This window comes from Schistocerca gregaria, chromosome 2 (assembly GCF_023897955.1).
Source record: "Schistocerca gregaria isolate iqSchGreg1 chromosome 2, iqSchGreg1.2, whole genome shotgun sequence".
Taxonomy (NCBI): Eukaryota; Metazoa; Arthropoda; class Insecta; order Orthoptera; family Acrididae; genus Schistocerca; species Schistocerca gregaria.
This window is the reverse complement of record NC_064921.1, coordinates 184,247,429-184,270,934: the sequence shown is the minus strand read 5'-3', so window position 1 is coordinate 184,270,934 and position 23,506 is coordinate 184,247,429. Positions and strand designations below refer to the sequence as shown.

Sequence of the window (23,506 nt, the reverse complement as noted above, 5' to 3'; positions counted from 1 at the left end):
TTGGCCGATAATTTGGTACGTGTATAGGGGCCTTAAGGAAAGGTGTTAGCTTTGGTTCAATAAATTTCACGAAACACAACATTTAGTTCCCTATTACTCCACGTCAAATATTTTCGACAAAGCAACTTTGACAAAGAAATTTGATAGTGTGACACCGGCCGAAGTAAAACAGTCCAGTCGCTTTTGCGTAGATGGTGGCGCCATGCGGTAAACTGGATGACTAGCCAGAGTAGCACTGGGCAGCCGCTGCTACACACAGTGCACAGGTTACTCTACGCTAGGGGCAACGCGTGATGGATCCATCAGCCCAAGAACGGCCACCGTCGCCCTCAACCTCTGTCTCGGACGCGGAGGCAGCATCGCAACAATGGGGCACCTCTGACGAGGAAGATGCCGTTGACATTTCGCGGTGAGTGTAGCAAACGTGTTGGACAGAATCGACACAGCACGTTACACTGGTCCATTATCTACAGGATGTCACGTTACGTCCCTATACTGGCGTGGGTGCCTTATACAAACTGCCCTCATGTTGTCCCATAATCACCGCGTTTCTTTTTGTTAGATCTTCAGCCGTCAGTATGTTGGCAGCAGCTCGCAGTGTTTCTATTTCTTCGCTATTTCACTGGAGAGGTGCTACAGCGGATCTCTTCCATAATTGGATTGATGTATTCCATTTTCTTTCTGTCTCTTGTGTCCTCGACTACTGGCCCTGTCCGCCCCCAGTAGCTGAGTGGTCAGCGCGACAGAATGTCAACCCTAAGGGCCCGGGTTCGATTCCCGGCTGGGTGGGAGATTTTCTCAGCTCAGGGACTGGGTGTTGTGTTGTCCTAATCATCATCATTTCATCCCCATCGACGCGCAAGTCGTCGAAGTGGCGTCAAATCGAAGGACTTCCACTAGGCGAACGGTCTACCCGACGGGAGGCCCTCGTCACACATTATATCTACTGGCCCTGCAGTGATACTTTTTAAGTTACGATCGTGTCTTAGCAGGTGGCCGTCCCAGCGTCCCTTCTGTTCCACCTCCAAAGACACGGCTTCCCTTCCTTCACTCTGTGAAGTACCTCTTCGTTTCATACCTTGTCTACCCAGACATGTTTAGCATTCTCCTGTCGCGCCGCGGACCGAAGGCTATTAGTTTGAGTTTTTCTGTTCAGTCATGACGCCAAATACTTTTATACAGCAGGTGGCCCTTAACTACATGTACTTTGTAATCGTTAAAATGTTTGCCTCTTCCCTGCCCCTCCCTCCTCCCCACCACTTCTCTTCCAGTTAATAAAATCTGAAAAATAACGTCTTAATTCAACAAATTCTAGGCGACACTCAAACGCCTTTGAATTGGAATACAGCATCCCCAAATCTATTCCCGTTAAAGCGCCTTGCATTGGTCTTCATCTCCACTGTATACCTATCTTCCGTGAGACTAATGTATGTGACACATTCAGGCAAATTCAACAATTGTTTAAAATCACTTCGACTTTTGAGGAGTTAAAAGAAAACAAAGTGAAAAGTTAAAGAAATATCACGTTTATTTTCGATAATGCACACATTTTCGATATAAAAATATGTTGTATTTACAATATTCATTCTACAGCTTTCATTTATGTAGAATTTTAATATAATACGACTGAATGAACACTGAACACTATACCCTCCTAAGAGAATACTTAATAGCGGCTGATTACTATTCACAATCTCCAGCAACAATATCTAAAAGAAACTTTCATTTGAGTTTGATGTCTAGTTGTGCAACATCATTCACAACAAAGATAGCCTTAAGTTTTCGAATTGCACTTGTGTGACGAGAATAATTCTTCCGCCTTGAAGGGATGTTGTGGAGAAAATTTGAACAGATAGGAAACCACCTGAAAACGTTTTCGTAACAGGTGTTACAAAAGATAAGTCAATATCTTCACCTTTTTTTTTAATTTCATGATTACTCGAGCGATATTTGACTTGTCCTTTGTTGGAACATTGTCATCAAAGAAAGCTAAAGCCAATTTCTGAAGCCGAGTACCAGACGTGATGTGAATTTTCTTTTTGCAGCAGTCTTAATGATTACTGCATCAATATCCCGACAATCTGTAAATTGGCTTATGAATGGGAAATAATTGTAACGAGCCCTAATTCTTTCCGTTGACAGAAATCCGTCTTTAACGTACAAGCATGCAAGAAAAGTACACACTCCTGTTAATGAGATGTTCTCCACATCTTGAAGCATGTCTAACTTATCATCCATATAGAATGAGTTAAAAGTCCTGGGATGCGAAACGATATCCTGTACTTTGGGATACCGCAAAGAAAGCTCATCGTTTACTCCAGAAATTCTCGTTAGCTGTCTAGCGGTAGCTTCTGAGTAGAAAGTTGGGTTTCAAGAACTCCGAGAATAGCATACCAATCATCATCACCTGCTTCACTGCTGTCTGTTATTAAAGCGTTCTTATTGAGATTCGACAAAGTCACTGTAAGTTTCTAGAAAATGTCCTCTTCTGGGCCAAAAGTTGCCCACACCAGTGAGTTGAAACAGGTCCTCAATATCAGATCAGAAATGGGATGACCCCAAGAGGCGTGTAACAGGTCAAGACTGAACAACGTTTCTAGATTTATGCAACAACAAATTTCTCGGCCCGTAATGCTTCGTGTCCTCCATCCGATGCACTTTCGTTCCCTAAGTAGGCAAATTATTCGACGGTCACTAGTTCCTTGCAAGTGTCGGCCGGAGTGTCCGAGCGGTTCTAAGCGCTTCAGTCTGGAACCGCGCGATCGCTACGGTCGCAGGTTCGAATCCTGCCTCGGGCATGAATGTGTGTGATGTCCCGAGGTTAGTTAGGTTTAAATACTTCTAGGGGACTGATGACCTCAGTAGTTACGTCCCATAGTGCTCAGAGCCATTTTTTTGAACCCTGGCAAGTGATCGTTGAGAAACAGTGTTTCTTCTGCTCACCACTAAGGTCTTATAGTTTTATTAATTTTTATTTTATAGGAATAGCTCAGATTGTTTCCATCAGGACCAGCAGTGCATGTAATTGATCGTCTTCCTTTAACACTGAGATATCGGCAGCAAATCTGAATATATGGTATCTTTCCATGGACTTAAAGTACTTTCACAGCTCCTAATTTCTCTTTAATCTTTTGCCCTCTGACAATATCCATTGCACAAGACAGGAGAGAACGCGCAGCCCTATCGTACATCTTTCCGAAGAAAGAAATACGAATTTTGGAAACATTACTTTCCGCTGTGATGTGAGAAGTAAGGCTGGAGCTGATTTTACTACACCAATAATATATCGTAGGTTATCAGCTGTTTACATTTCGTCAGAACAATGAAGTTACTACTTTAGTTACATTTTCAGTGAAGTACGGTTGTGTTGCGGATGTTAGTGAACTCGAGAAGAGGTGGGTCACGAATTTGTTTCAAAATCTCTTACATGCCACCTTATGTGTACGAACATTCCTTGTACACCCACGTAGCTCACGTGCATAGTGGAAAAAGTGAGAAGTGACACACGGTCTAACATAACAGTCGAGGGTTATTTGCTAAATTGCACTTCCGCTCTACTGCGGCTTTTCCACAATATGTCACGATTTCCGAAGTTGTGATTAGAATTTTACCGAATAGGGCATCTTAATTTTATGCGACAGGAACAAAAGACAGGCAACTCCATTTACGAATAATAGGGTATTGCGAACGAACATCGTGACTGACAATCCACATATGTTCGTAGTCTTCACTTCCCGTGATTCGTCACGCAACAGAGGAGACTCGGTACACCGAAGTGCGCTTTTTACCATTGTTTTGGAGGCTGGGGTATTGGAGACTAGGAATGGCTAGAAAACTTCCTAATGAGTACTCCTCTGAATAGGATTATCTAATATTTTTTCACCAGCTATTGATGGTGTAAGAAGGGCACCTTTAGCTAAAACTGTTTGTACTTTATACAGAAAAAGTGTCTAATTTCTCTGCAGATCGCTTCCCTTTATTTGCAGATATCTAGTTTAGGGCCACTTGTCCATCTTCGGACCATTAATTACAATTATGGAGTAACCTCTCGACATGGAACTGTGAGCTCACTGTCATAACTCAAAGTGCCGAAAACAGGTTGTGGAAGCTGTAACTAACAACTAGGAACCACAGTTAGGTGGTGCTAGACTCACCAACCCGAAACTGTTTGGGAAAATCATTTTACGGGGAAACAGATGCAGGAGCTGATGTGAACGTAATTATTGTGTAATAAATAATATATAAATTAATTGGGGAAAAGTCGATAGACGTAATAGCGCAATCTTTGGAAGCTTACATAGTCAGGCATTTTCAGCCAGTGAGCTTGATTGTATGTCGAGCAATTTTGCGCATACGTTTGGACTATTTTAAGTTACTTAGTACTTGATCGTTTTACAAACCTCCAAGCACTTAATTAGTTTATTTTAGTTTATTCATTCATCCAGCGATTATCTCATAATGATGCACGAACTGTTATTATGAAACAGGGAACACAGACAGCTCAAAATACTAACTCATGAAATATAGAGATATATTTTTACGGGCATAGGAGAGATGGCAGGAAGTGGTCTTGCTGTGGGAACAGTCCAGGCATTTGCTGAAATGAATTAGAAACACCAGGGAACACTCAATCATAACGATAGGCCAAAGGAAATCAATACTTCTGAACTGCTTCACTCGGTTGTCCCCAAATTTTACCACTTTCTTTCGATTGTACACAGTTTGCACTAGATAACTTATAATATAAAACGTAGTTTATCTCTGAAATCGCTACGGGCGACACCTGGATCACGAACATGCTGCTATGCCTCTTGCACTCCTTAGTCTGTCCGCAAAACGGACTCAACGTTCGTGAGAAAACAACTACGCCCCATGCACGTCTTAACGTCCCTCCAGTCCGTCTGACAAAGTGAGTCAAATTCCTTCGTTAAAGAGTGAGATGCTGAGTTCAGAAGAATGACTAAACAGTACTGTCAATTACTGTAGATCTACACAAACGATTTTCTCGCAGAGGATTACATGGTTTTCGAGTACTATGTGACGGGGGTGTTGCGATTGTCCCGTTTCGTTATTAATTCCCAATCTGAGTTCTCTGAGTATTCTTCGTTCAGTATATATTACTGAAGAAATATGTTATAGCTGTATTGTTTAGACAGATGTATTTTAGGAACCCCTTTATTGGGCAATTCCTACTTGATTTTATTAACTGAAAGGAAATGCAGTATTCAGTTCTTTTTTTATTTGTTTTCGGTTGCTAAATGTAAGTCCAGACTGACTCTTGTTCCGTGATTATGTACAGAACTATGAGTAGAATACTTGCCGTAGTACTTACAAGAAGGAAACTAAAATGTAATATTTCTTACGTGGTCTTTTGGTCGTCAGGAGCAAAGTACTGTATTCTATGCCATTTCCACTGCCGGCATATTTCGGCCGATTGGTTATAAAAAATTTAAACTGCTGGTGCTCAGTCGATTGAATATTTCGAATCCAGAGAATTTCTGCCATAACATTAGCTTATATGTATGGACATTTAGTCTTGAACTGAAATCGGGCATTATGTCCATTTTTAGCACTACGCTAACAGAAGGTAGAAATAATTCTGAAAAAATAAAATTTTTTACTGCACGAGATGAATTACTCAACCATATTGAATTAAAGTATTTCCAGAATTTCTTCATCCACAGTCATGGCCCAGTAAGAACATCTCAGAATTAAATATTAGGAATAAGAAGAGAAAGAAGAAATATCGGACATTTTACTAAAAATTAAGCGAATGTTATTCTAGAAAGCGATCATAGGGTATTACGTTAGTGTTAAGCCATACTACTTCCCGTTCAGAGAATTCTTGCATGCTGCCATAACCAATATAACCTTCTACAAACGAGTTTTTACGAGAGATATCGTTTTACCGTACTGCACTACGGCTGTGTTTGCGACTGAACACTGTCGCAATAAATTTTGATAGATTATCATTAATCATGTATGCGTAGTACATCTTACACAGATATTGTTTTGAACTTCAGTACAGTTATGTTTCCATGTTCTGTCGGCATGCTGGGAAAGAAGTGAGTAATTATCAACAGTAAGTAGGTAACATGCTACACAGCTTTGATGTAAGTACATAAAAAATGACTCCCATTCAAAAAACGGAGTGAGCGTAAAAATAAAACTGGACATTACACTAATATGCACATCAGTACAAAAGGATGTCATGCCGTGGATATTACCCATAGTTAATGTATCTACACATCAGAGTGCCGCGCGGGATTAGCCGAGCGGTCTCAGGGCGCTGCAGTCATGGACTGTGCGGCTGGTCCCGGCGGAGGTTCGAGTCCTCCCTCGGGCATGGGTGTGTGTGTTTGTCCTTAGGATAATTTAGGTTAAGTAGTGTGTGAGCTGAGGGACTGATGACCTTAGCAGTTAAGTCCCATAAGATTTAACACACATTTGAACATATCAGAGTATCTACACGTACTAGGATTATTTACAATTAAAGTGATTGACTTTGTGGTGTCAGGGGTGAATATGCAAACATGTAAATGGTCACACACCGAGTTTTAAAGTTGACAACGAGAGTACCCGCTTTGATTATGCACTGTTCTCGAATGTAGGCTTCAGCGTTCAGGTACGTGTTTTGGCGGATTTTGTAATGGCGAATGGACTAAAATCAGCCGATAGTGGATATATTATATATATCTTATATTAGTAGGCAATACAAGCAAATGAAATGATTGCATCATGCTTAGTGTTGGCGTTTGCTTTCAGTCCTACTTCATTTGCAATGTAAACCAGGTTGTTACATTTTCACAGTTGTTAGGTAGCATCTTTCAATATGTTTTCCTTTTCAATACTGTCATTTTTTTGGCTGATACCCTTTACTTTCGTTTATTACCAGAGCTTACTCCAGACGAAATGCATAAATTGTCCCGTCAATTTGTCGTATGTATGTATACATGCAACTTAACACGAGGAGTTGATGTACAAACTTACTTTTTCAAATCTAATCTCAGAGTAGCACTTGCACACACACTATCCTCAGTTACTTCCTGTATAGATAATAGTGTATGCTTTCATTGTCTACAGATCCCTCTGGCGTTATCGAAGTTGTTCTCTTGTTTTAACATATGCCCTGTCATCTTCTCCTTTCTTCTTTTCAGTGTTTTCTACGTGTACCTCTCCTCGCCAATTCTGCGCAGAAGCTATTATTTCTTCAGAGTCCATCCAATTTTCATTATCCTTCTCTAACACCACAAGTCAAACGCTTCGATCCTCATTGCTTTTCGGTTTTACTCACAGTTCATGATTCACACCTAAACGTAAAGTTACGAAATTTATTCCTCTCATTACGAACGATGTTTGACACTGTTTCCTTTGGCCAGGAACTCCATCTCAGCCTGTGGTGGACAACTTTCTATGTCCTCTTTTTCCACTTCACATATAAGTTTATCGCTGATATGATTTCCACTATTCCTCATTGTTTCGTTTCCACTCGAGTAATTCTCAATCCACATCCATTATACAGGTCTTGCAATTCTTCCTTACTTGTGATTAGTGTTACATATTACTCATATCCTTACACCATAAAGTTCTGTAACATAGCTGATAATTGCTTTTATTGCCGTCATTGCTTCTTCAATGCGTAGATAGGCTTCTTCAATGCGTAGATAGGGCAGTAGGGAGAAAGGCTACATCCCCATCTAATACCCGTTCTAATTCGAGCACCTTCTTCACCTTTCATTCTTATTTTTCCCTGTTGATTCTCGTACATATTGAACATAAAATTGGTTTCCCTGTGGGCTACACACACTTTTCTCAGGATTTCGAACATTTTACACTATTTTACATTGACGAACGTTTATTCACGGTTAAATAAACTTTAAGAACTTTGATTTTTTTTTTTTTGGTTCTGTTATCACGAACAGCGTCACAACTGCATCTAGTGCTTTTTCTTTTCCGATCCCTCTAACATATATTCATCTAACAACTGTAGAATCATTCAAGGGAATGTCCCAGAATTACTATCGATAATTCAAGGTAAAGATAATTTGGCACAGAAATGGAAAAAAAATACGGAACACCGTTTACTACACCTTAGACAAGCATAGTATTTTAGGAGTGAGGTCTTAAGGGATGGGAAAGATAAATTGTAGTTTAATATGCTTGTTAGGAACCTGCTACGTAAGCACACAGAGCTTCATCGCAGATTAAAGGAAAGTCGAAACGCAACTGAATAAACAGAAGCTGAAGCAAGCGAAAATGAGAGTAAGGAGAACAATGAGAGAAGCGTTCAGTGGCTTTGAAATTAAATTTTGTCAACCGATTTGAGTAAAAGCCCTAAGACGTTCTGACTAATGTAAATGCAGTAAGCGTTTCGAAAACATTCACTCAAAGACGATACTGGTTCAAAGATAAGAGAGAGGCCCAAAATACTTAATTCAGTTTTCGTAAAATATTCGCCGCGTAAAATCTTAACAAGAAATGAGAACAAGATAAGATACTCGTAAGATTCTCCAACGATTATGAGAAAGGAGTTGCTATCCTCCTGTCAGCCGTTTATGGTATGTCGCTGCAACAAGGATGGCTTACCTACAACTGTAAATAAAAAATAAAAGAAAAAAGCGCAAGTCATTCCGTTTTAAAGAAGGGTCTTTGTGCAGATGCACATAATTATAGGCCTATGTCGTTGACGTCAGTCTATTGCAGAGCTATGGAACGTGTTTTACACTTAACAACGAAAATTTCCTCTATAAAAGTCAACACGGATTCCGCAAACAGAGCATGGGAGAAACTTCGCTCGCTCTGCCACCCAGTCAATTACACAGCGCTGTAGACTACAGCGCTCAGGTCGATGCTTTGTTCCTTGGCTTCAGCAAGGCACTGACAGTCTCACACTGCCGTTTAGTGAAAAAATGTGAGCCTACCGAACATCGGAACAGATTTTTGACTGGATTCAAGACATTATTGCACATAGAACTCAACATGTCGCTTGTAACGGAATAGAATCGACTGATGTAGAAGTAACTTCCGGAGAACCCCAGGAAAGTGTGACAGGAACGTTACTGTATACAATTTATATAAATGATACAGTAGAAAGCGTCGGAAGCTATTTAAGACTGTTTGCAGATGACGCGGTATTCTGTAAGAAAGTAGCAACGCCAGAAGACAATATCTAATTGCAGAAGAACTTGGAGAGCATCGATGAATGGTGCAGGCTCTGGCAGTTTTCCCTGAACGGAAATAAATGTATCATATTACGAATATAAAGGGAAAGATATCCACTGCTGCAGAAGTACGCTATTGACGATAAATGACTGGAAACAGTATCTACCGTTAAGTATCTAGGAGTAAATATGAAGAGCGATCTTAAGTGGAATGACCACAAATAAAGCCGGATAGGTACGAGTAGGGTTCGCTCACTGAGGGTTCCGTACAAACTTAAGTTACGTATTTTGATATTCCATCCATGACGGGAATCCATAATTACGACGATTTTAGCATGTTATCGATATCAGTACTGGAAAGACACCAAAACACACGACCTAAATGGCAGTAGATTTTTTGGCTTGACGTAGAAGTTTAAGGGTTCCGCTCTTGCCACCTGAAGGACGGAACCGTAAGACTAGTTGGAAAGGCGACTGCCAGACTGAGATTTATAAGAAGGTAGCTCAGCCACGAAAGAAGTGGTGTAGCCGCGAGGTCTGGGGTGAGTTGCCACTGTTCGCACGGCTTCCCCCGTCGGAGATTGTAGTCCTCCCTGGGGCCTCGTAATTTAAGTTAGATTATGTAGTGTGTAAGCTTAGGGACCGATGACCTTTTGTCCCATTGGAATTTACCACTATTTCCATCTTACAAGGCGCTGGTTTGACCGGTTCCTGAGCAAAGTTCATCAGTCTGGGACGCATAGTAGGCGGGACTGATAAAGGATACAGAAACGATTGAATGAATAGAGGCTAGTTCTGTCACGGATTCGTTTAATTGGTGCAAGAGAATTACAGAGATGCTCAACAAACTCAAGTGGCAGACGTTTCAGTAGAGGCGTTGTGCATCATAGAGAGGCTTATTATAGAAATTTGTAGTTAGCTATTTAGGGGAACAGTCGAATAACAACAACACATACTGTCACATACATGTGACGAAATGATTACAAGAGATACGAAAAATTTGGGCTCATTCAGAGGGGTAACGACATCGACACTAGGGAGGGGAATAGGGAAGGGAGGGATCAGTCAACGGTACGATAAGTACCCTCCACGACGCTTGCGGATTATAATGCCGATGAACAAACAGATTCTCAAGTCTCTTGAGCTGTTAAAGTGATTTTGCGATATTTCTCGCACTTTTCAACCCTTGCTATCTTAGGAATCGAGTGGAGGTTTTTCAAGACGTCTGATGCATCGTCATGGGTGCCCAAGGAAAGTGCGACAGGACCGTTATTATTTTCTGTATACAGAAGTGATCTGGCGGTCAGGGTGGGCAGCAATCTGCGACTGTTCGCTGATTATACTGCGGTGTACGGGACGGTGTCAAAGTTGAGTGACTGCAGGAGGGCACAAGATGACTTGACGAATTTTTATTTAGTATGGTGAATGGCAGCTGGCTCTAGCTGTAGAAAAAATGTAAGTTAATGCGGATGCATAGGAAAAACAGACCCATAATGTTCGCGTACAGCATTACTAGTGTTCCGCTTGACAAAGTCATGTCATTTAAATAATTTAAATATGTGGGCGTAACGTTGGAGAAAGATATGAAATGGGACAAGTATGTGAGGGTAGTGGTATGGAAGGCGATGGTCGACTTTAATTTATTAAGAGCATTTTAGGAAAGTGTCGTTCGTCTGTAAAGAAAACCGCATGTAGGACGCCAGTGCGAGTTATTTTTCAGTACTGATCTAGTGTGTGGGATCTGCGCCTGGTCGGATTAAAGGAAGGCATCGAAACTGATCAGAGGTGGACTGCTAGATTGTTACCAGTAGCTCCGAATAACTAGAAAGTGTAACGTAGTTGCTTCGGGAACTGAAATGGGAATCCCTTGAGGGAAGGAGACTTTTTCTTCCTTCGAGGAGAGCTATTGACAAAATTTAGACAACTGGCACTTGAAGCTGATCGCAGAACAATCCTACTGCCACTAACATACATTTCGCGTAAGTATCACGAAGAGAAGATGCGAAGAATTAGGGCTCATAGGGAGGCGTACGAACAGTCGTCTTTCCCTCTCTTTACCTGCAATTGCAACACGAAAGGAAATGGCTGGTAGTAGTACCACCCTGTGCTCCAGTGGCAGATGTTACAGGAGACGCGCTGTTCGTCACATCGTGCAGTGGCTTGTGGAGTATGTATGTAGATGCAGATGTCTAGAAAAACAATGATTATAGAAACCAATTCGAATGGACGACTAGTAGCCACTTCACCAAAGGAATTCAAAAATTTCGAAGGAATATTACCTGTGCCTCCTCCTTTATCTGAACACAGGTCTCCCAAAGCTCTGCTAAACCTGGACTCGAATGCTGGCTGTCGTACAACTTCTATGTAGAGTGTCTTTTCTTCTTTCATCAGGTTTCAGATAGTTCATACCCTTATACAGATCTCCAGTCTACTCTCTCCACCTACCCATACACTCCCGCTTTTAATCGTGTAATTCAGCTTAACTTTTGATGATGGCTCCTTTGCTTTTAATTTCAGAGAAAGTAGTACTGCTATACATGGTTCTTCAATCCTGCTTATGGCCTCTTACTTTTAGAATACTTCGCATTTTATCTGGATCTCGGCACTTCTTATTTGATTCATTCTTAAGCGACTTACATTCCTTCCTTTCACTAAACATATTTGTACTTACTTCTTTCGTCGATCATTGAAGTGTTCCTTCAGTTACCCAACGTTTCTTCGCAATTACCTTCGATGTAACTAAGTTCTACGTCCAGCTTTTCATACTGCCGTTCCTCGGGATGTCTATTGATCTGTAACTGAACTGCCTATGGTGTTAACCAGTATCGACAATTTTAAGAACCTCAGACATACGTATTCATTACTTCAGTACACAATTACTTCCTCATTTATTATTTTAGACGACTCTCTCAAAATTCACTCCACTGTTCAATAATACGAAGTTTTTACATGAGTCTTTATGTGGTCCTATGTGCGACTTACAAGCCAGTTTCAGATTTCGGAATGTATGTGTGATCTGTGTGTGTATCCTTGCTGGTATCTTCCTTGTCTCCAGGTACGTTGCAAGTATGTCTCTTCCTCCTGTAATTTTTTAAGTAGTGTGTTCTCTATCACTACCTGAAACGTAGTGCAGAACGTAGGTTTCCTCCTCCCTCATTTCTACTACGGAGATAGTCCTATCAGTGAAGTGTTCACAGTAACACACACACTCTCTCTCTCTCTCTCTCTCTCTCTCTCTAAGCTGCAGGTGATATTACCCTTTAATTCATTTAAACTCCATCGAGTTCGAGCCTTCCCGTTTCACCTTTCGTATTATATAGCTTCAGTACCGCGTTCCTACTGCCGATATTCCACGCATGAATTCGTAGGACGTTTCATTGTTGTTGGTTGTTTAATCCTTACCTCATGGTTAACTCCCCATTGACAGTTCCCTCCTGGAGATCGGAATGGGGAAGAAATCCAGAATCTTATGCCATTTGAGAGAACATGATACTTTTTCAATTACAAGTCACATGACCTGTGGTTATACAGAGTGTACATGAAGTCCGGGAAAACTTTCAAATTATTTGTTGCACAATAATTAACATTGTACTCATCTCATACATATTGTGTTTGGAAGATAAACTCTGGAAGTTTTTTTTTAAAGAAAAGCATTTGATATCCGAACCATAGTGACCCGGCAGACGTCAATACGGTAATCGAATTCTTGCCATACCAGTCCCATCATCTCTCTTGTAGGTGCTCCACATTCAGTACACTCTTACTAGGACGTCCGCTTCCCTTTCCCGGGCACAAGAAACCCCGGTGTAACGAATGTGTTGGGCCAGTGGTAAAAGGCCATCCATGTTAGTGGCTTATTACCGTACTTGGTTCTAAACATCCACTGAACAGCTGTAGCACACTTGTTTTTGTCGAACTCCAACACACAGAAACCTCGCTCCGCTCCTGAACTCCCCATGTTGGCGAATAGCGTTCACTAACAGCAAATTACCAAACTGCGCTGTGGTGGTATACGCGAAGGAAAAAAAAAACCTTCAGGATTTCTTTTCAAAATGATATGTATGTTATCCGCAAATGTTTGGTTCTTGAGCAATACATAACTGAAAGTGTTCCCGGACTTTATGTATACCCTGTATATTCTGTGTCTTTCATGCAGTTGTTTTGTGCAGCCCATGTATCCTCATACCGTTGATCATTACTCGTACAATCGAAGACCCTGGAGGCTTCGACTACCTGGCAACGACGCTACCTCTCTACCATGTACTTGAACCAGTTAGCAGTTATTCTAATTGCCTTGGAAGTGAGCCCCTCCTGTCTTTCCATAAACAATTTGCCCCTAGTTCTACGTCTGATCCCCCCCAAGGGGGCTCAAGGTTGTTTCGTGAATTCTCCTCCCTGCCCCGTCTCCCTATCCCTGCTCCTTCCTCGTTGCCACATCCTTCCCCTCTCTCGGTGTTCTGATTTATGTCGACTTGGCTATTCCCCTGGTTTCCTGTATTGGTAGCAATTTTGTCCCTTTTTGCCTGTTTTTTCACCCTTTTGTCATTTTGCTTCCCACCTGAGGTTTGACCTCCTCTTCACAATTTCCTGTTTTTAGTGTGAGCAATATGGGCAAGAACTCCATCCCTAGCATCTACAGTGTGGTATCCTCTCCTCCCTCACTTCCCCACTATAGCCCGCTTTCCTCCTTCTAGGTCACCAGCACATGTAGCCAGTCCATGGGGCTGTTATGTAACCAAATGGCTGAGCTTCCTGACAACACAGGGATCACACTACTGATACCTCAGCTGTCCCCTCCCCGTTTATGAAAAGGAGTGGTTATTTGTCTTCTTGGAGCATCAGAACTCTTGGCAAGAGCCACTACGCCAGACGATGCTTGCTGTGGCTGGGTGGCGCCCATGTTGAGGGTCCCTGGTCCTGGTTGCAGTGTGTGGTATCAGGGCGGATGCTTGGCGCAGGAAGCGTATCAAGCTGCAAAAATCTGGCCGTTCTTACATGGCCGACTCTTCGAATGGTGAAGGATCCTTAAAAGCTGCCTCGTATGACCTGCCAGCATTCCCTTCCATGGCTACCCAATGGGAGGAGGGCCAGGCTCGCCGTCTGGGCTGAAACCCTTTCCTCGTTAGCTCATCTGTACTAGAATAAATGGAGACACTTTTAGGGCCATAAAGCCATTGTTTTTTGTGGGAAATATAGAGGACAAGTTTGGTGAAGTCCATTAGTAATATGCAGTAGGGCTCCCTGTTGATCAATGGTTCATCTGCCACCTAATCCACAGCTCTTCGTGCCTGTCATCATCTATCACTCCTTATCACTCTCTGAATATGCTCCAGTGCATTATTTTTCATGGGGACCTCATCCTGCAAATTGAAGCCAAACTCCTGGCTAATCTGGAGTGACATGGCATTAATTTTGTTCAACGTGTGCAGAAGGGTAGCTAAAACAACAGCACCGATACTGGCGCCTTCATTCTGGCTTTCGAGGGTGATACTCTCCCGGAGAAGGCCAAGGTTATGTGAAACTGATAGGACGTGAAGCCGTACATCCCTTCACCTATGTGATGCTTTTGGTGCTTGCATGTTGGGCATATATCTTGCGGCTGTACAGCGGACCCTTTGTGTGGTGGTTATGGCGACCCAGTCCATGAGGGAAGCCCTTACGTTCCGCAGCCTGTGTGTGTCAACTGTGCTGATAACCTCTCACGCTGGATTGCCCGGCTTACAAGAGAGAAAACAAAATACAAAAATACAAGTCGCTGGATCGCCTCTCTTAAGCTGAGGTTCACCGATAGTATGAGGCACTCCTTCTGGTGTCACTATCTTCAACTTCTGCTTCTGTATCTTCCTTTCCTCCTCCGCCTGCTCCTCCCTCGTCCTTAACCCAGCCCCATCTCTCTCTCCCCTCAGCCTTCCTGCAGGTCCCACAACCTGCTGCCAGGGAGTCATTCCCCCTCTCTGGCTTAAGAAGTGCCCCCCTTCTTCGGCATCTGTCAGTGATCAGCCTCCCCCCCCCCCCCCCCCAGGAAACGTCACCCTAGTGTCTCTCAGGCCAGAAGACTGTAACCACCAATCAACCACAAGGCACACAATCTGTGCGCCCCAAGGTCACCACGTCTCTTCTGCTTCCCAGTCTTGCAGACGTCTGTACTCCCCATGTCCTGCCGTCCTCCACCTCAGAAAGGGAAGGAGAAGAAACATAAATCCCATGACATTGCACCCCCAGTGCCCCTGGAGGTGCCAACTCCCCTTTCGCAACCTGAGTATGACATTTCAGATGTCACCCCATCCTTGCCAGTGACAACTACTGACAAACTGGCCTTACCTCCTCCTCAGATCCTTCATGCCTACCTTGGACTCTCACCACGCGATCTTCCATTGGAACTGCAATGGATACTATGGTTGCCTACTGGAAATGTACTGTCTTGTCTCTTATACTGCGTTAGATGTTCCCCAAGAAACACATTTCTGTGATGACCACTTCACATTCTGTGGTTATCGGGCGTCCTGTTAGAACTGTGCTGGCCCTTTGATAGCATCTGGTTGGGTCTGCACTTCGGTTTGCTCTAATGTCCCTAGTGACCACCTTGGAAGTGGTAGTGCAAACTGCTCTGACAATCGCCCTTTGCAATGTCTACCTACCTACAGGTGTGCCACTTGCTTATGTTGCACTATCTAGCTTAATCCAGCAACTCCTGGCCCCATATCTCTTCCTTGGAGATTTCTATGCCCACCAACTGTGAGGGGAGTGTCATGTCAATGGGTCGGGGTATCGTAATCGACCAACTTAGCATTGGACTTCGATTTGTGTCTGCTCACCGATGGTTCCCCTACCCACTCCAGTGCTGCTCGTGGCACCTTCTCTGCTATCGATCTCACGATCTCCTCCCTTTCCAGTAATACTCGTTCCACTGCTGCTGCCAGGCAGTCATGCCCCAATGTCTCTTGGGCCAATTGGCCTTTATACATGTCTGCTGTGTGCTTTGACACCTCTCCCTCTCGAATTCCATTGATGTAGTCATACAAGGCATCTCTACCACTCCGCTTTATGCTGCTGCCACTGCTGTACCCCTATCCACAGGGCCCCCCTTTGTCCCGTACCATGGTGGACCAAGGATGGCGCAGTCACTGTCCAGGTCAGCTGACGGGCGCTGCAGCGATCTAAGGGACACATCTCCCATCCAAACCAACTCACTTTTAAGCGTCTCCGAGGTAAGGCTCGTTACCTTGTAAACCGGAGTAAAAAGGAATTCTGGGGGTGCTGTGTTTCCTCCCTGGGTATGTATGCCTCTTTATCACAGGTTTCATGAAAGCTCCATAGTGTTCTGGGCCGCCAGCAAGTCTACCGTCCAGGGTCTGGACGTCTAAGGAGCTTTGAGCACTGATCCATTACGACACACTTTGTGATGTCATCTTCTTATACTTCCTACCCTCCAGACATGCAGAGTTGAACAGAACCCCCATCCATTTCACCCCTGAGAGGACGCAGCATTTAGCTGCTGGTAATGGGTTTGGCGACCCTGGGGTCCCTGAGCTGGGGACTGGGAAGCGCCACCAGTCCTCAATACCACAAGCTCTGAGTGTGCTTCAACGACCACCGGCAGGTGCTACGGTGGAACGTTGTACAGTACAGAGCCCGTGGATCTTGGCTTGTCTACCTGGGTCGCCAGGATTGTATAAACATCTATAAAAAATTTAAATCTCAAGGTGTGCTGCGTGACGAGGAGACGTATGGATGTTGAGGTAGAACAGTTGCTAGTGGGCGACCTCTGGGGAACCTGCCTACCCCTGATTTTATTAGGCTTACCCAGGCAAGTGGGGCTCTGTCTGGGTGGACATTGCTCTCCGTAGCTGCTCATGGGACCACCCTGAAAAGAAATATAAATAGTGCGCAGGCCCGAGTCTCTAAGAAAGGAAAGGTGAATGCTTCAAAGTATGAACCTCAATTGTTCCCTTCCTGCACACACCAGGGGAGGAATGGCGGTCTAAATTACCTGGTGCAACGGATTCTCCTCGATTTCTTGTTTGCAGCCGAACAGATATGGACTCATTTCTGACCATAAAGCCTCAGTTTTTGTGGTAAATTTAAAGTACAAGTTTGGAGAAGTTGAGGGCATGTCTAAAATGAGGTCTGGAGCAGTCCTCATACAGACAGCATCCCCAGCACAGTCACGGCCATTGCTTGCTTGTGACAAGCTTGGTGTTGTTGCAGTCTCCATTACGTCTCATAAGAGCGTCAATATTGTTCAGGGACTTATTTTTCATCGTGACCTGTTGTTGCAGTCTGACGACGAGCTTCGTGCATATCTGGAACGCCGCGGTGTACACTTTGTACGACGTGTCTTCAGGGGACCTAAAGATAGTCGGGTCGCGACCGGCACCTGCATCTTCACTTTTGAGGGTGACACCCTGCCCGAGACGGTCAAGGTGATGATATATCGATGTTATTTAAAGCCTTACGTCCCTCCTCCCATGCGATGCTTTACGTGCTGGAGGTTTGGGCATATGTCATTGAGATGTGACGCCAACCCTTTCTCTTCGGATTATGGATGTGCCTTCCACACCGCCACCGCTCCCTGTTTGTGTCAGCTGCGGACAGAAACATTCACCTTGCTTGTCAGACTACACGGTTTATCAAAAAGAATGGAAGATTATGGAGTATAAGACCTTGCACAGGCTCACTTACACAGAAGCTAAACACGGCTGACTTCACCCTGTGCGCATTTGATCGACGTATGCTGCAGCGGCTTTGATGTCGCCATCCCTGACAATGAGCCCCCAAGCTCAGCCGCTTTTTGTGGGCTCTCCAGCCTGGCCGTCTATTCCTGCCCCCTCCCCCCTGGTAGTTGGGGAACACCCTCTTCAGTTGCTCCCCTGTTTTGAGCATTGGGAGTAACAATCCCTCCTCCTTTGCGGACTTCAGTCCCCACCTCTGAGTCGGAGAAGTGTCCGCTTCCTCTGGCTTCCCTCGCGCGGATCGCTTGGTGCCCTCCCTTCCACGGTTACTGGGCCTCCAGAAGTTAGCCAGTGGCTGAAAAAGCCACCACATGAGGGTTGTAGGGCTTCCAGGTCTTCTTCGGTCCATGAGACTGGGTCGGAAAAGCCCACCCAGCCTGATAAACTGAAGGACAAACGGGACCCTACCAAAAAGAAGAAAAATCAGGACATATACAGAAAAGGAGTTCACCACTGCACCTAAAGATGATGAGGACCATCTAGCGTCCACTAAGGAGCTAGATGTTGCTCGAGCCTCAGCGCTCAGCTCCTACAGAAGTTGATCAGGCTACTTCGCAATCGGTGGTGGCGAGCGCTTCTAAGGCATGACATATCCCCCCCCCCCCCTCCAAGCTCTTTCATGTCTTTGGTTGGAGACCATTCTCCTTCAATGGAATTGCCGTGGTTTTTTCCACCACTTTGCTGAGTTGAAACAGCTTTCGTGCCAATTCCCTGCCATTTGTCTGGCCCTACAGGAAATCTGGTTTCCTGTTTTCGGCAGACCCCCTCCGTCTGTGGCTACCATAAGAACCGCTTAAACTAGAGCAGGTTGTTTGGCGGTGTATGTGTTTATGTTCTTGCCACTGTTCCTAGTACCCCAGGGCCACTTCACAGGGCTATTGAGGCTGTGGCTGTTAGAATCCGGGCAGGAATGGAGCTTACCATCTGTTCCCTCTACCTTCCCCTGGATGAGGTTGTCCCTCTTGCTGACCTAGCTGCCTTGTTCACCTAGCTCCACGCGCCGTTCCTCCTTTTGGGGGACTTTAATGCCCATCACCCTTTATGGGGTGGGGCCAGATACCAGGCCAGGGTAGGAACGTTGAGGCTCTCTTGGCACAGCAGGACATTTGCCTCCTTAACACTGGTGCTCACACATATTTTAGCTTGACTCATGGCACATACTTGCCCATTGACCTCTCTCTTAGTAGCCCAGGTCTTCTTCTGTACCTCAGTTGGAGGGTCCACGACGACCTCTGTGGTAGCGATGGTAGCGACCACTTTCCTATCCTGGTTTCTCTTCTTCAATCTCAAACCCCCTGACTAGCTGCCACGATGGTCTCTTCATGAAGCTGATTTGGCAGCCTGCATCTCAACTGCCATGGTCATTGCTCCGCTCCATGGTGACATTGATTTGGTAGTGGACGAGTTCACTATAGCCATGGTTTCTGCTGCCGAGGCAACTGTCCCCTGTTCTTAAAGTACCCTAAGGCATAAGTCTGTCCCTTGGTGGACGCCAGAGATTGCAGAAGCTATCTGGGACTGCCGGCGAGCCATGCATTGACACCAGCGTAATACTTCCTTAGAGAATCTGGTTGCATTTAAACGGTTGCGGGCCCGGACTCGGCGGTTAATACGGCGGAGCAAACAGGACTGCTGGGAACGACATGTTGCCACCGTAGGTTCTCACACCTCCCCATCTCAGGTGTGGTCGCGGGTTCGGTGCGCTTTTGACATCCGCCCTCTTGCTACTGTCCCTTGCCTTTCTCTTCTGGGTACATTTTATACTGACCCAATCGCCATCGCCAAACACCTGGCAGAGTACCTCGCTCGTAGTTACGCGACAGAAGGCTACAGCGCAGAATTCCGTGCCATAAAAGAGCAGGCTGAGCGTACGCAGTTGTCGTTTCGCACGCACCATTGGGAACGATACAACGCCCCATTTAGTGAATGGGAGTTCCAAAGTGCCCCTACAGCTTTCCCCGATATCTCTCCAGGTCCAGACCGAATTCACAACCAGTTTCTTCGCTATCTCTCGTCGCACTGTCAGGGTGAATTACTCGCCCTGTTGATGTTTAACCACATCTGGATGGAGGGCGTTTTCCCAAGTCGTTGGCAGGATAGTGTTACCATCTCGGTGCTGAAACCTGGTGCAGATCGGCTGGGGGTTGATAGCTATCGCCCTATCAGTTTTACAAACGTTATGTGCGAACTCTTGGAACGGTTGGTGAGTCGGCGGCTCATTTGGATCCTCGAAGCTCGGGGCCTCCTGGCCCAGCAACAGAGCGGCTTCCGTCAGGGCCGCTCAGCGATCGACAAATTTAGTCTCGCTAGATCGCTAGAGTCGGCTGTTAGTACAGCATTTACTCGGCGAGAACAGCTAGTTGGTGTTTTCTTTGATCTTTGGAAGGCATACGATACCACCTGGCGCTATATCATATCCTTGCTACGCTGCACGGATGGGGCTTACAGGATCCACTTCACATTTTTTTGCTGATTTTTCTCTCCAATCGCTCCTTTCAGGTTAGATTTGGCGCTTATTTTAACTATGCTCATATTCAGGAGAACGGTGTCCTGCAGGGATCGATTCTCAGTGTTCCCCTCTTTTTGGTGGCGATTATTGGTCCTGCGGCTGCGGTGGGCTCATCGGTCTGTTCCTCTCTATATGCTGATGACTTTTGTCTTTCTTACAGTTCCACAAACAGCAGTGTCGCTGACGGCGGCTGCAGGGAGCTATCCGTAAGACACAGTTTTCGGCTTCCAACCATGGGTTTCAGTTTCAGCCTCTAAGACCCGAGTGATGCATTTCTGCCGTCGTTAAACGGTCCATATCCGTCCAGAGCTCTACTTTGCCAATGAACTCCTTCGTATTGACGAGACGCATTGCTTTCTTGGCATGCTGTTTGATGCTCAGCTCACTTGGGCTCCTCATCTTCGCGAATGTAAACAACGGTGCTGGCGGCACCTCAACATCCTTCGCTGCCTCAGTTACACCGTTTGGGGGCCTACACGAACAACCCTCCTACAGCTCTATAGGGCCTTAGTCCAGTCTCGTCTCGACTAAAAGAGCGTGGTGTAAGACTCAGAAACACCTTCAACGTTGCAGATCCTCGACCCGATTCTCCATTGTGGCGTCAGATTGGCGACAGGTGCCTTCCGCACTAGTCCGGTGACTAGCCTTTTTGTAGAAGCTTGAATACCTCCCCTACGATTCCACAAACAACAGTTGCTTGCGTCATACATTGCACGCGTCTTTGCCTCGCCCGACCACCCAAACTGCAGCCTTCTTTTTCCGTCATCTGCACTCCTCTCCCCACGACAGCGGCCTAGGTCGAGTCTCCCGACCGCCGTCCGCGTTCGTTCCCTTCTCTCGTCACTCGAGTTCTTTCCCCTTCCTCCAGCCCTCCGGCCATCTTCTACCCCTCTTTGGTCCCTCCCTCGCTTGCGGCTTTACTTGGATTTGACCTGCGACTCCAAGTCCTCCGATCCACCTGCCAGTTTTCAACAATTCATGGCTCTTCGTGCCTCGTTTCGCGACACAGATGTAGTCACACCGATGGTTCTATGGTCGATGGGCGCACTGGGTTTGCTTTCATCCACGGCGACTGAGCAGCATTCCCTGCCTTGTGGCAGCAGTGTTTTCACTGCGGAGCTGGTTGCTCACCTTTCCTCCTGCCCTGGGAAGTCATTTGTCATATGCAGTGACCCCTTGAGTGGATTGCAAGCACTCGACCAGTGTTTTTCCTCGGGACCCTCTAGTGTGCGGTACTCAAGATGCTGTTTTTGCTCTCTCCGAGTGTGGTCGTTCAGCGACGTTTGTGTGGTCCCCGGGCCAAATTGGCATTCCAGGAAACGAACATGTCGATCGGTTGGCCAAACCAGCCACCACTTCGCCACACCTGGAGCTTGGTCTGGTGAAAAGAGACCTCCGTTCAGCCCTACATCACAAGATCCGTGATGTCTGGAGCTCTGAATGGTCTCTCTTGAACACGCCAAATAAGCTCCACATGGTAAATTGGTCCATGGCCGTATGGCACTCATCCTTGAGCCGTAGGGACACAGTTGTTCTCTACCGTCTCCGAATTGGACATAAGCGGTTGACCCACAGCTATCTCCTTCTCCCTGAGAACCTACCCAAGTGTCGCTATGAAGCAGGGCTGACAGTGGCCCATATTCTGATGGACTGCACCCTTGCGGCAGTTCTTTAATTTACCAGCTGCAATCCCTTTAATTCTAGGTGACGATGCCTCTATAGTTCACTCGGTTTTACGTTTTATCCGTGAAGCTGGGCGCTCTCGCATGATTTCTCAAGCTACACCCACTCCAGCGACTTTTAATTGTGATATGGATAGCAAAATAGTGACTTTTATGGGAACAAGTTGTGTTGGTACCTCTATCAACGCTTTCCAACTTGAGGTTCATCGTTTGTAGTTGAGTGGTTGACCTTTTATCTGATCCATCAACTACTGTAGCTTGTTTTACTTCAGTCAACTATTTTCTCTGCTCTGCTCCTCTACTTTGTGTTATTGCGGTGTCCATTTTAGCTCTGTACTCCTTGGTGTTCCTTATCTCTGGGTGCAGAGGTTACGCTTTTACTGTATAGGCCTTTTACAGGTATGTCTGTTTGGAACAGAGGACTGATGATCTCGATGTTTAGCCCCCACCAAACCCCAAAATAAACCAACCAACCAACCCTCCATTTGATTCTGCACCACATTGAACCCTATAATGCACCTTTTGTTGAATGGGATTTGGTGCAGGCTCTTAGTTCTTCACGACACACAGTCGCAGGGTAAGATTCCATTCACAACTATATAATCAGACACTTGGACGTTCCCCACAGGCAACAGCTCTTCAGGGTCTTCAATCACATGGCTCATGGGTGCTTTTCCATCACAATGGCGAGACAGTATTGTTAGCCCTGTCCTTAAGCGTGGGAAAAACCGAATGTCTCTAACAGCTACCACCCCATTAGCTTTATGAATGTGTTTTGTAAACTACATGAAAGGATGGTCAACTCCAGATTATGTAGAGTACTCCAATATCAGGGTCGTTCGTCATCTTATCACGGTGGCTTCCAGCCAGGACGATCTCCAACTGACCATTTCTCCGATTGGAATCTGCCAGGTGACAGGCTTTCACTCACTGCCAGCACCTTGTGGCAGTATTCTTTGACCTACGTAAGGCGTATGACATGGCTTGGCGCCATCACATTTTAGTACCCTCTATGACTGCGGCTTTCCTGGTCCCCTTGAGATGTTTATCCGCGAGTTTTTATCGTACCAACTCTTCTGGATTCTAGTTGGTACTTCACTCAGCATCCCTCAGATTCAGGAGAATGGTATCTGACAGGGTTCTGTGCTAAGTGTCACACTCTTCTTCATTGCCATATATGGGCTTGTGACCTCCGTTGGGCCTCTGGTTACCCTGGCATTGTACATAGACGATTTTTGCGTCTGGTGCAGCGCCCGCTCGGTGACATCCGCTGAGCGCCAGATCCAAGGTGCCATCCAACGGGCCTCTGTGTGGGCCACCGCCCATGGCTTCCAGGTTTCCCCCTCCAAAACGCGGGTTGGGCATTTTTGTCGTCGACCCACAGTACTCCCTGATCCAGAACTTTATTTAGGTAACCAGCTC

At 45.4% G+C, this 23,506-nt stretch overlaps 1 protein-coding gene across 1 annotated transcript in view; it reads left to right on the top strand.

Annotated features, from left to right (window-relative positions):
- Window positions 1-215: 215 nt before the first annotated feature.
- LOC126335615 (putative mediator of RNA polymerase II transcription subunit 26) overlaps window positions 216-23,506 on the top strand; it is a 53,761-nt gene continuing 30,470 nt past the window's right edge. Inside the window, exon 1 of the mRNA XM_049999068.1 lies at window positions 216-409. Coding sequence (XP_049855025.1) covers window positions 294-409 — 116 coding nt within the window. The 5' untranslated portion in view covers window positions 216-293. The remainder of the gene's footprint in view (window positions 410-23,506) is intronic.